Source organism: Phasianus colchicus, chromosome 5 (genome assembly GCF_987193195.1).
Source record: "Phasianus colchicus chromosome 5, bPhaCol1.hap1.1, whole genome shotgun sequence".
In the NCBI taxonomy this organism is placed as follows: Eukaryota; Metazoa; Chordata; class Aves; order Galliformes; family Phasianidae; genus Phasianus; species Phasianus colchicus.
Window position 1 is genome coordinate 37,260,654 of NC_143440.1, and position 14,342 is coordinate 37,274,995.

The 14,342-nt window shown below is 38.4% G+C and overlaps 1 protein-coding gene across 3 annotated transcripts in view; it reads left to right on the top strand.

The window, feature by feature from the left end:
- PRORP (protein only RNase P catalytic subunit) overlaps positions 1 to 14,342 on the top strand; it is a 37,138-nt gene that overhangs the window by 20,572 nt on the left and 2,224 nt on the right. For all 3 annotated transcript variants that reach the window (XM_090141323.1, XM_090141322.1, XM_090141321.1), the window contains one exon: positions 13,573 to 13,721. In XM_090141323.1, the coding sequence (XP_089997449.1) occupies positions 13,573 to 13,721 (149 nt within the window). The remainder of the gene's footprint in view (positions 1 to 13,572; positions 13,722 to 14,342) is intronic.

Sequence of the window (14,342 nt, forward strand, 5' to 3'; positions counted from 1 at the left end):
AACTACAGTAGGCCTGTACAGCAGCTGACAAAGCCAGACCCTTGCTGTTCCCTTCTCATCCCAGCCTGGTGGCAGCAGTTGGCAGCCAGTCCTACCACACCTCCTCCCCACAGCAGCAGTCAGCCCCTGCCAGAAGAGCCACCAAAACTTCCTTCCTGCATCTCTCACAGCCTTCCACAGGCAAAAAAGCCATGACTGCTCATGGCTGTTGGGGCAGCTCTAGGACAGGCAGATGGTTGAGATTTACCTGGTAGATACTTCTTCTCTCTGCCAGGGGGAAATAGCAAACTTGCTGAATGGAGGTTTAACAACAGGAGAAAGGTTCTATGACTAGATGAACTTTGTGGTCGCAAGTAGCATAACAATCACTGGTTACAGCATTTGTTTTTCATGTTAATTAGTTCTCAAATTTTGTCAAAGTTTAAATGTAGTTTTAGTTGTTCTAGTGGTTTTGTGTTAGTTATACCTGTGCTCCCCAACCTTGGCAGTATGGAAAAGAAAGGGGAGAAAGAGGTTGCAACCTTGAAGGGAAAGCTGACAGTGGGAAGACTTCCACTGGAATAGCGAAGTAGAACAGGATGAAGGATGCTAGCCTACAGGAAAATAGTGAATGGTCTTATTAAATTTCTGGGGAAAAAAAAGACTATGGAGTTGAAAAACTTTGAAGAATTACTTGTTGTGAATTCAGCTCAGAACTATTGTTTTGATATGAACCTTATTCACAATGTCTAGGCTCTTTCTCCATGTATGAAGATTAAAAATACAGCTCTTAACGTGGAAAAAAAAGAGGAGGAAAAGTACAGGGATGCAGTAACCCATCATTATTAACTCCAATCACTTTTGGAGTATAACTTTGTTTCTTTGAAGTCTCTTGCACCATGATGTAAGGGGAAAAAAAAAAAAAAGCTATTGGAACTTGTAGTATTTGAGTTAAACTACAAGCAAAACTTTCTCATGTCTGATGTACTGAATATATTTGGAGGTGAAGAACAAAAGAAGTAATACCTGTGCTTACACATAGTAGACAAATTCAGGTACTAATATACCCAGATTTTCACTTAGTAATTTTTCCCAGTCATTAAGTCTGTTTCTAGTGTGCTGCATGTGTATGAGATCTGGTGAGACAGTGATACTTGGTACAAAACAAGCACTTCTGTATGAGCTGTCCTGCAAAGTAAGTATTTATTAATGAATTTGCCCCAAATCAAGTCATGCATGGAAAACAATTTTTTTTTCGTTGACTTGTTTGGCAGCATCTGTGATTTGTTCAAGTACTTTAGTGTCTTTAAATGAAGTGAAAATTGAGTAGATCCATGAGTCATTCTGTGTTCAGAATCAATACATCCAACAGAGGTCTTATTTGTCATACTGTGACAGTTCATCAATTCTTCCTCCCACCATCTCATGTCCTACCACTCAGCAAAGTTGTCAGACGTGTTTGTCCATTTGCTCTCAGCCTTTTCCATCTCTCTCTTTTCTGTCTTTATGATAGTTCAAGTTCACATTTCCATGATGACTGAAAGTTTGCCTTGTTACTTTAAACAGTAGGAATTTGTCTTTGCAAAATCTTTTTTAGTCTTTGGAACTGTGCTTTCAGTTCCTCTGAGTATTGGTCAAATGATAAAGATATTTGGTGGATTCACTGAAAATCACCTCCAGCATCAGTGTAACATGATATGATCCTCATTTGATTTAGTCACAGGATACCTCTACTGATATTCAAGTTTTCTCTTAGAAGAGAAAAGGAATTCAAATACTAGCAGGTACTCGTGCAACTTCACTTATTTTTGGTGTTAGAGGTGTGTGACTAGTGCTCTCAGCATTGCATTTTATCTCTCCTCAGTTAATTTCTGAGGGTCCTTGACCCAGTACACCTGCTGACACACTCAATTTCTTCTTCTAAGTCGTGTGTAAAAGACTGATAAGCTAAAATCTTCCCCTCCACACCAGGGCCATGTAAAATATGGTAGATCAAGTTCATACGTTTTTGGTCACCGGATCTTGAAGAAGAGCATAGCTGTTAAGCTTCTAAGGAGAGGTGAAGGAAACTAGAGTGAAGACTGTCTTCTCTCAGTTCTTTGGAAAGGTCTGGCAGTTTCCATTTGTAGCTAAAAAAGAAATGAAAGAACACTTAATATACAGCTTCACATACATAATAATTTAAAGCATACTTGTCACGAGTGTCACAGATTCTAGAAATAGACCTCCAAGTCATAAGGATGTATGCTTTCACTTTCCTTTCAATGGTAGCCAGTCTGCTTTTGCATTCCTCGTTGGGGAGAATGAAGGCAGGTTGAGCCATTTGACCATTAGGGAACCTCTCCCTGTTGCCTTCTGCCTAATTTTGATAGTTTGTTGTGGTGCCTTGCCCTACTTATTTGCAACCTTTGCTGGTGGTTACAAGGCTGAATAAAGGTGATTAAATGAAGGTTCTGTGTTGATTCCTCTCTGGTATTTATTGATTTCTGCCTTTGTATTTGGCAGTAGCAGCAAATCAAATGTTAGGATGAGTGGAGGAGCACGCAGGCACTCCTTTTTTATGAGGGGAATTGCATCGCATTTTTTGTAACAAAAACTCTTGTACATCACCAGATACATGAGCTTGAATTTCAAGAAAGCAGAATGATTCTGGCCTCATGATTTGTGTCCCAGTGACCTCTGTAACTGTAGCAGCAGGTTGTTTGCTGTGCTTTAGAGAAGTCCCACTGAAATCTAGGTGATAAAATCAAATAGCATCTATGAAGTGGATGAGTTTCAATCCTGCTGTTTCACTTCCCCCTTAAAGAATTGCAAGATGAACTTTCTTTGGGCTGCCCAACTGATTCATCTAATTATGGAACTGTTACCTCTATGGTAATAGTATGCGCTGCCTCCAGACCTGAAACCCAGTCTTCGGGGAACTGAACTATATCTTTAGAAGTTATTCTTGTGTGGAAACTCCATATTGAGTAGTGCCATTAAGATATGGAGAGTAGGCCAGAAAACAGGAAGTTTGGTATATTAGGGGCTAATTCTTTGTAAAAATAAATATTTGATTTGAGCCTGAGAAATACTGTGGTTTAATTTTGTGTGTCATCTTAACGATAATGTAGATAAAATCATCAGAACAGTGGTTGCATTCATTTATATGGATATGAATTTATGTACTTCAAAAAACAATCAATTTTTTATTTTCTCTTGGCTTTTGTATTCTGATATGCTATTTTTAGCAGAAAGAAAATACACCTGCTTTGAAGCTGTGTTATCTGAGGGAGGGAAGATACAATGAAACTAAGCATAAATTTCATTTTGATTTGTTTTTGAAATTATGAAAGCCTAGACTTCCTTGCACAATCAGTTATTCCCAGAGATTTCAATATATTGACATGCATATTAATGATTCAACAAGTTATTAACCAACATTTATTGTTTTTTCTCTAGTTGAATACTACTTGTAAAGCTAGAGTGGAATAGGTATAGGTAGCTAAATCTATTCAAATTGATTAAATGGTTACAAACTGCAGTGAAAATTAAAACCAAAGTTAAATTGTTTTTTTTAATCTTCCAGGAAAATTGAGTAAAATTCTCCACAGCTTCTAATCTAAATCTATTTATAAGCTGATTTTTCACATTCATCTTTGAAACAAGAAAATTATGAATTCCTATTTGAATCTACCAAAATGAAGACAGCACGGTGAACGTGATTACTGGCAGTGTGCTTGTTCAAAACCAATTCACTAGAATTCATATTTCAGACTTCTGACATATTCTAAAAACACTTAATGTAAAATACTGTTGCCCATTACAGGTGAATCCTACATCAAACAGTTACTGTGAAAAGCATACTTTTTTCCAGTACTGATTTTGTACGTCAGATGCAGAAGTTGATGGGTTCTATCAAGTTTGGAGGGATGATTCCTGTTGCTACAGTCTCCCAGACTTTGTTACTGATATAGGAACTTGTGGATTAAGAAGTTGCATCCTGACCAGCAAATCTAATTGCTGTTGCTGGAATTTCCTCTAACAAATTTCTTTAATTACCTTCTTGGAATACTTTTGATTTTCATCCATAAAGGTGGTCCCCAAAACCACATTTTAAATCACTTGGAATGCTTCATCTCTGACACTGCATTAAACAGCCTCATATTTTTAGGAAGCCTACATCTTCTTGAGAAATTCTCCATTTCGATTCAAATCGTTTACATATTTCATTTTAATCTTTTCAACTATGTGCTGTTTTTTTTTTTCCCACACAGGGATATTAGCTTGTGATACTTGTGTTCCTCCTGATCTATTATTCACCATGCACATCTTTAATAATCTGAATAGTTCTTTTCATGATTCTATTCAGAAACATGCATTCAAGCTATAGCGAGTCAAGTAAGCCAGAAGCTAAAGATGTTGTCAAAACTGTGTGAATGTAAAGACTCTATTTTCCAAAGAACCTTATCAACATTAACTTATACTTTCTGAATTGTTTATACCATTTCCAACTGCTGCTTTGTTCTATCCTTGCACAATTTTTCCTGTAGTGACTGTTCAAAGTGGACCCACGCACCCGTCAGATTTTTTTATGACACCAGCTTAGCTTTGAGGTAAATGAGGAAATACTAGATGTGCTTATATCTGTTCTCATTGCTTTCCTGCATTCATCTATTTACCTGCTCACTGCTGTGGTCATTAAATAAGAAACGGGTTGGCAGTAATATTTCTACTGTCTGCAATATTTTAATCTATTTGATTTAAAAATATGCTTTCCAGGGTTCATGTTGATATGGCTCCTTGAGCAAGTTATGTACACTGTGTTGTGAGCTCTCTAAAAGAAGTTAAGAACCAGTTCATTTCCACTGATTCAGTGATGCTGTTCCTAACACACATGGTGTACCTGTGTAGAAGAATCCTCTTTGCTGCTGCCTTCTCTGCTTGTTTTTCCTAATTGCATGATAATTGGGTAAACTAGGTAGTGCTTACACTATGCAGTGAGAAAATTAAACATAGAAGTATGATATAGGTGTTTATTAGAGTTGTGTTTCATTGGAATTTGAGCATTGATATTTAATACGAGTTTGGGGAAAACTGAGTGGAAAACGGGCATTCCTTAGATGCTAGTATTTCCTATACTACTACCTGATTGATTAATTGATAGGAATTTTCTTCCACTGCAGCCCTAAGTTGGCATATACTTGAATAAATAAATAAAGTGGTTGTAAGTGGGATGCAAGAGTATAGTCAGATAACTGAATCAGACAGCCTTAATGGCGTTGATTTATCCTGCTCATTATTAGGAGGCATTTTCCTGGGCTTGTCTAATGTTAATTTTGCTGTATTGCTTTCAGTATCTAAAGTCATTTTTTGTTTACACGTTATAACCCTGAAAAACTTTGCATTGCACTTTCTAAGTCCATTTATGCATGATGGCCCTAAGATGCAGTAGTTGAAGGAAGAGCTTTAAAATAAAATACTTGGAGGCTTTTGACATTATCACTTGTCATTGATATGTACATCATACTTCATGTCTTCTTGCCTTGAAAAGTAGGAAGTTCTGTCTTTCCACTGAATGAGCATCTCCAAAGGGACTTTCAGGAGTACAACAGTAAAAGAGAGATTTCTGTTTTCTTGTCCCACTCGCTCTCATATCCACAAGCTCCTTCGCTGGGCTGGCCTAGCCAACATAACCAGTAATATCAAATAGTTTTAACACTGAATTATCAGATAAATTGGGCTGTATTGTCTGTAAACTAAAGTTATCCTTTGCACTTGAATGCAGACATTTGGTCCTGAGTGCTGCAGAGGCCATTATGTGGTATGTGCATTCTTTTCACAGAAGTGGGCAAAGATGCTGTGGAATTCCTCAAATGGGCTGGTGGGTATAGTCACAGACAGATAGCTGGAAACAATTGTTCCAAGTCACCAAAATGAAATCTGCTTTGAAATGAGAAAGACTTTCTGAAACAATTGGTGGAATGTTCTTATTTTGCTTCTGTTGCTTGAACCTTTCTGGTGATCATATTTTAATATTCTCGAGCTTATTTTTCTGACAGAGACAAAAATTAACAGAGTAGACAAATATTTTAATATAACCAGTTATTTCCGGGAGATAGAGCTTTCAGACAAATGTCAGATATTACCCATAATTAATTTGTGGAAGCTGACAATATTATCAGTTTGTCAAATTATCTTATCTCCTAAGTTAAAGAAAAGTACTTAAGATAAACAGTGACCCACCTAGTGCTCAGCTATTGAGTATTTCAGACTGTTATCAACACACTTCTATTTAAAACCATTGAAGTAAATTAGATCTTGTGGATCTTAGCCATGGTGAGTACTTTCAGTCTTCACTGTAGGATCTCTAGCCTCGGATGTTGGCAGCAGTGATACTGGTAGCAAAATAGCATGAGTCTACATTGTTGCACGATCCAAGTTAATGACTATATTGATAAGAATAATGCTGAAATATTGAAGTCCCCTAGGTTTTGTCCAGCCTGATAAATATTAGTTATGCTTACGTTAGTATTAAGCAGATTGCTTCCTTGATCCCTCATTACCAGAAGCCTCACTGCATGGTCTGCCAGGTAGCTGGTATGTGTGCAGGGCAGGTGGGCCTGGCTCTGGCCGTACAGCTGCTCCTCCACCCTTGCCTTTGTGCTGTAGTTTGTTTTTTCTAATTTTTGCCCTCTAGAAGGTAGAGGGCATTTGATATGTTCTCTGCCAGATTAAGCACATTTTCATCTTTTAAATAGAAATCACCAGATCTGAATAGTATTGGTTAATGTATTTATTTGTGTAAAGGACTAGAAGTTCTTATTGGAACAATGGTTTTTGGAGGTAGCGTCTTTAGCTGTGAATAATAATCTGTAGCAAACAGATGGAAAATAATAGTAATGAGGAACAGAACAAAAACTGTGTGAAAATTCTGCAACAAATGTTTGCTGCATGCTATGGATTTTCTGAATTATTTTTTTATTTTTAATTGCAAGCCGTTGATTTACAGATGATTTTCCTTGTTATTGTGTCATTCTTACTGGGCCACAGGCCTGTTTACCTCTTGGCACAGAAACTGTCTATATTTTAAAGTTTTTCTGTAATTCTCAAGTTTATTGAGAGGTAAATTGTCACTGCAGAAGTACAGCTCTACTGGGCCTTGAACAACATCATACCTATGCCTGCTATCCCACTGGTCTTCCCAGTTGGTGCAGCTCCTTTCCTCAAAGAACAAAAGTACTGCCTGGGACTTTCTGAACCACAGATTGGAAAGGGGGAAAACACTTCACACTGTACTGGGTCAGTGGTGCTTTACAGACATCTGCATAAGACAGTGGTGAGAACTAAAATATTGGTATCTTTTTAACTGTCATTTTCAGTCTTACAAAGCTAATTTCAGTTCTGCGCTAAGTTATTTCCTATCTATGGAAAAGATCAATCAAGCTTGTTCTTTCATTTTCATAACACCGCTGCCACCACCACCCAGAGATCCTGCTCACATTTTGGATTTTCGGTACTTACGCATACCTTCTGACGCAGCCTGTAAAAATGTAAGACTGGTACAGCTTCATCTAGTTTACAAATGTTCCTTTCTAATAACTTTTTTTTTTTTTTTTTTTTTTACATTTTTTCTGAAAGGTGAAATGGTAACAGAAACTCCTATGTGATCTAGAGGTTTTTGTATGTAGCTGCTGCAGTAATAATAGAAATGCAAAAATGACAGTGTAATGGCAGATCCCTGAAGTTGCAACTTCATTTAGGACAATTATTTCATTTACAGTTTGTGGTTCCAATAGATGAAGTTTCACTTCTGCATGCTATATAAAATAAATTAAATACCTTCTAATTTTCATAAAACTTGTTTGTTCATGAAAATAAAGATGGTGTATTTGCAGTATGAGGTGCCATTAAGCTGTGAGTAGTGAACAGTAAGAAAATAATTGTTGAGGAAACAGCAGCGCAGGCAGGAAGAATTTAAGAATGAGAACAAATGGTACAAAATTGTGAATACTCAGTAGAAGTCTGCATAAGAAAACCCCTCCATGTGAGATTCCTGTTGTGGCTTAATCCTGCAGGCAGCTCAGCGTGACACAGCTGTTCACCCACAAAGCAGAATTTATTGAAATTTGGGAAGGATGTTGTACCATGATAGTAGTATGTTGTACCATAGTAGTTTTATTTGTGTAAATTGACTTTCCAGATTTCATAATAAACCTTATATCATTTCTTCATTTTTAATTGCAATGTAAGGAAAAAATGGCTCATCTTTTTTAATTTATGGTATTGATACTTAACTCCTGGAAAGGAGTTATCTAGAATGGGAAACGTCCAGGAATTAATAATAACATTATTGTAAATTTGCCATTATTTCTGGAGAATTAATTTCTTAAACACGAATAAAATTTGTATTTTTAAAACTTATACATATGTAAGAAAGAGATTTTATCCTTAATATTAAGAGTTCCAACAAATCATGCTATGATTCCTGAAAAGACTTGAGTGACACAGGTGCTCAATGTTACTTTCTAAGGAGCTCCCTCTAACAGGGGTGAAAGTTTCAGGGAGAACAACTGAAATCTAAAACTGTTCATGTTTAGAGTTGATGTACCAAGCTTATGAGTGATGAATGATACATATGTCTTTTTATTGCCCAGTTTTGTCTGAAAATAACATATTAAGAAATATAATTCTACAATCTACAATTCTACAATCAGAATAAGCTTTGTATAGCTCATCTCTACAAGCAATTTTAATTGCTTGTAGAGATGAGCAGCTCTGCCTCCCACAAATTCCCTTGCAGCAGAAATCTCCGTGTTCCCTTCGCAAGCCCCTTGTCAGGAAATCAGTTAGATAGGAACATAGGATCAGGAGCCACTCACCTAATCTTCCTGCCCCTCAAAATTGTGCAGCCAAGTGGACAGTGTGGAGCCAAAACAGCAGGAGCCATCTCAGCCTAGATTTGTGTTTCTCACACATGAACTTTTTTTCAGGATGTTGAGAGGTGCAACTTCTGAGATCACGTAAGTCAAAGCTTAGGTGTAGGTTTCAGATTATTGATTATAACTGCATTGTGTATTTCTGAATTCCTAAAATCTTAAGGAAGTTTGCTACGCTTATGACAAAAGGAGAGAATGACTGTATTACATTATTTTGTGAATACAAACATTTCCCAGTTTTAGTTGTTGCTTTGTCAGAATGCTGCTTTGGATTTCAAATTCACCCCTTCTCTTTATGCCTACTTCATAGTTACTGAGCCAACATCAATGAGCCGCTTGCATGTATAAACCGATAGTATATATATATGTATTTTTAAGTGATTGAGAAAAAATGGTATTGTAACTGGTTAACAAAAAACTTCTCTATGCAACTTGAAGCCTGTTGCTACATAACAGAATAGTTTGTGGATTAAGAAACTTAACTGGCGCTGCAGTGACTTTCAAAACTCAACTTTCAAAAATTCAGTTATGCAACTGAGGAATGTTTGTGTTTCCACATATTTCTTGAGTTGTTTTAAGAGTCAGAGTGAGACTATTTTTCTCTTCTACAAATTCTGCTACAAAATTGAGCAGTTCCCTACCACTCTTTCTCTTTTTTTAGCTATCACTTCAGAGTTCTTGGCATTGTTCATTTAATAACATGCTATGCTAGCTGTTGTCATTACGCATTTCTCTCATTTATCTATAGCTGACCTTTATTCATCTGAAGATCATGATGATGATGAAAATATTATCATTCAAAAAGAGTGACATTCAACAAGAGTGTGCAAATATGGTGACACTAAAAGATTTGTGAGGTGTAAGCTCTGAGAAGGGGCTGAGGTCTTCCAAACTGGTGATCAGTTCTGAAAAGCCTGACTCCAAAAAGCTCTCTTCCAACTGATGATTGTGCTCCTGCCTCCCCATCCTTCATGTCACACTAGCAAGTTAAATTGTGTGTAGTTTGTATATGTATATTTATTTGATGCCTACAAGGGTCCCATTTGATTCTGTTAATTATTGTAGAAAATACTGCTTCGTTATCCATCGAATGATTACTTGTTATGCCTGAGTGTAAGAGCAGGGTATAGCTGTAATTGGATTATATATTACAAAATATCTACTTCAGAGCTTCTTTTTTTTTTTTTACAAGGGCATGGAGTGCCCTTGTAGTTAGTTTCTACCTGGGTGAAGATGTGTCTGTATTTATGCAGTGCTGCACTTGAGCAAGTCCTGCAATTAGTGTCAGTACTGAATGTGATGAAACACCAAGTGTCTTGGTACACAGGTCAGACTTGGCTGCAGAAGCATCCTCAGGATGCCTCTGAAAACAGGCTTTCTCAGTAATAAAGTAAGGAATATAAGAAGAAGTTTCTATTGTGTTTGCTGCTTTGATGGTGGTGTTGAATTCAGTGAAATTACCGGGTTCAGTTGGAAAGTCCAGCCTGTCTTGTGCGCCTTTGTGCCTTCCTGCGTAGCTGGGGTGCTGTGGGGAAAGCCTCTTTCCTCCTATTACGTGTATCAGCTATGCGCACAGGTTTCTTGAGCTTCTTTATCTGTATTATGTAAAAAAGGAACTAAAAATGATGAAACTGGAATTCAAATGAATGTATTGATGGTGCGAACTCATTCCTCGCATAACCCTGGGGATGCTCATGCTCAGCTGCAGCTGGCAGTGTGCTCAGGCCTGGTACCTGCATCAGCGCAGTGGTTTCCCCTGTAATTCACAGCTACAGGAGTGGGTGGGAGGCAGCACTACCAGTGGGGGAAAACAGCAATAGCAGTAAGAGCAGTTTTGTTGCTGTTATTAGCAGACACCAGATTGTGGACGTGCTTTGCTTTTAAAATAATGGTTAGTAACACCCAATGTTTAGAATATGTTTAAGATGAATTTATTAGCATCAAATGGACTTTAGCTATTTGTTTGGCTACTTCTTCCTGCTGTAGCTTTGTGCAGGTGAGCCAGCTCTTGCTGAGAGCCTGAGTGCTGTGCCTCTGAGTGATGGCACTTAGGGGTTTCCCATCTGACAAATGGGAAAGCACCGCTAATGTCTAAGGAAAAGTGCTGTGTGCAGAAAGCTAACCTTTGAAAATGTGACACGTGGCATAGGGTGATCAGAAGGGATGGCTGGCAGTGAAGCCTTGGGAAATCTATGTCCTGCCCTGTTCAAAGTCCCTTGTATGAGCTCACAGCCTGTCTTCCCAGTGCTGCATTGTGCAGATTTAATCACTGTGGAGATTTAATTGTGCATTTACTTCATAAGACTATTTTACAACTGAAGGAAAGGAATTCATCTTGCAGTGTGACAAAGACTGTCTGCTCCTCAGCTTAACTCCTGGGTTTGATCCTTGGTAAATTGTGCACAATTTTTGTGTGAATGTGGTTCTCTGCAAAGCTCCTTCCAGGAACTAGTATTGGACATTCCCTTCCCATGGGAAACTGTTAATGATTGTTCCAGCACAGCTGGCAGGGAAGATGCATTTTACTGCACGGGCAAGAATGTGGTGGTGGTGGCAAATTCTTTAAAATAACACTGCATCAGAAACAAGAAAGAATTCACCTGGGGGGAAATAGCTGCATGCGCTTATCTCTGGGACTGTCCCGAGGAAAGATGAATGTACATACTCAGCCAGAGTGCTGATTTTTCTCTGATTCACAACTTAGGGAGCAGAAATAAGAATTAGAATGCACACACTGTATACATGCATCAATTTAATTATGCTTTTCCTATAAAAATTAAGCAATAACAAAGTATTTCAGAGAGCCACATTGGGGATCAACATACATCTGTGAACCTGGTCTTCATTCCTGCATTGATCTGTAGTAGCTTCAGACTGACTTGTGGCTGCACCCTGGCTCCATCAGAGTTCGGTTTACCAACTCATTATAAATAGATATGTATAAAAGGTCATTCTTTTATTTTGTAACCGTCATTCTCAAGAAATTCTTGAGTGACATGAGGAATGTACGTGCTATATATTTTTTAACGTTTTCCACCCACTGCCTTCTGAGCAGATTATTGAACAGCCAACATTTGCTGCCAGCCTAGTGTAGGAACGTTCAAAGAGTGCATCTGCACAAAGCTTGTTGCATACAGAGTACTTGCACTTTGGCACATAACAGTAACTTTTAGATAACTCTTGGAAACAGGAGATTAACAAAATACTCTTTCTTGTTAAGTGAAGTATCACCGCTGCTGCTTTGTTAACAGTATTATGTTCATTTTCCTCTCTGACTAAAGCAAGTGTTACTGTGTCTCATGTGTTCCTTTCTCAAGAAGCAGCTGTGGGTGGGAGTAGCGGCACTCAGGAAACCCCCACCTGGGCAATGTGACTCTTCTGCAGGCCACCTCTGCTGGTGCTCTAGCCTCAAAGGAGACACAGTGCTCTCTAGTAAAGTCACATCATGCAAGGCAGTGTGCAGAACAAAATTAACTGTATCTTGTGAAATTAAAAATAATACCTGCATTCTACATTTTATTAGTGTAAGTAAAGCGTAGTCTTTGTGGCAATTAGAGGAAGGATGGCATGCTGTTGGGCCATTTTTTTTAATGGTGAGCCCAGTTAATTTAGGGAGCTTAATGGGAGGGAAAGAGTGGAAAAACAGGAAAGAAGAGAAAGGCAGTTGGAAGTATTGCGGGGGAAGAGAGAACGGGGAAGAGGGAAGTAGCTAGCAAAGCAGGAAAAGAGATTGGAGAAAAATCAGGAGACTGTGTATCTACAAACAGTGGCAGCAAACAGTTGCAAATTAGGAAGCACCTTTCCCTGGAGGTTGAGAATACAGTCATCAACCTTCGGTCTGAAGAAACAGTTCTCTTTTTCTGGGCAGAATTCAGGTGGCAGTGCTTTGTGACACCTACCAACTCCTGCGGTGTACCCATGTGTATGTTGAATATCAGAACTTTTGCCTGCTGAGAGCAGAGGGGGGAGGACAGGAGCTGGAAACACGCTGAAGAAGAACAGCTGGAAGAGGGAGCTGGGCAGAAATGCGTACACTGAACAGCATTTATGGCTCTGGGAGGTTGGCAAAAAGTCCCTTTGAAGAGAAGCTGATGCAGCAGTGAATTTGCCACCTCAGGATGTTGGTTCATCAGTGGGAGGCTAGTCTGGATGTGGCTTTCATAAACCCTTCATCCTGAGGTCACGAATTTCCTTTTGTTGTAGCTTGCTACTTCCTCACAGGCAGTACAGATCAAATGTAATTCTGTGATTTTGACAACAGGTGGAGCTGGAAAAGCAGTGTGGTTTAGGGTTTGGTCCTTCTCTCCAGTACCAGCAAGGACTTCTCTGCTATATCTTTTCCAAGGCTAGACATTATTTAAATTCCAAAGTGATCTAGGTCCCTAAGGTAGCTCATTGCAAAGTTGCAAGAGCTGGGAAAGCTTTATAGAAGCAATGCATTTTCTGTATTTTGAGAACAGCTTCCTGTGAGAAGTTTTGTTTTATTTGTATTTTTTACTTTTTTATTGAAGAATCAAATTAGTTACCTACCTAATTTGTGTTGCAGGTAAGATCTGTGGGAAATGATGGTGTGTCACAAGTCCCACTGGCTGACACACAGATGTGAAAGTGTTCTGTGCCATTCTGTTTGCTTACAGCTAAGGAAATCTTTTTGTTTTGCTTTGTTTTTCTGCAGCTATTTGAGGCTGTCAACTGCCTGGCAAAAGACTATGCCCGTTTACTCGTGCTGGGCCGCAAACACATGCTGACCAACTCTTCCAATTGGAAAAGAGAGGTTATGAAAGAAATGCAGAATAAGGCAGACTTTTTCTTTGCTGAAAATATGTAAGTTGAAGAAAATACCTAAATTTAATTTAACACCTGATTTATGTGTGTTTTTAACTAGTATTAATAGCTGTAGGTTTTAGTGCTATTACTAGTATCTCTAGTTTGCGTGTGTGAAAAAGAAACATACTCCTCGCTATACTTGCTTCAAAAAACTACACATTAAATGATGCATTATAAAGAGTTTCATCACTTGAAATTGTTTACCTGTCTCTGCTGCTTCTTCTGTGATCCCAGTTCCCAGAACTTCTGACCAGGTTCCTTGTCCCAACAGCCAGTCCGAGGCTCTTCTGTCTTGCTCCTTCTTTCAGATTGGTTCTCCTTCATCACCCTTCTAGCTCTCGCTCTCATGATCTTTGCTGTCGAGTCAGCTGCTTTCCTTTCTACTATCTGAGCACCAGCAAAAGGGACACTGTCACCCTGGATAGAGAGCCTTACTAATCTCATGTCCTGACACTTACTGTAACAGTAATCCACGGCAATCAAAAAAGGAATTTCAAGCAAAGTTCTCCTCAGCATCTTCAGATATATATATAATATATATATATATATATTTATATACTTCAGATATATATATATACTGAACTATAAATTCAGCTTTAGAGATTTTCCCCTAAAGCT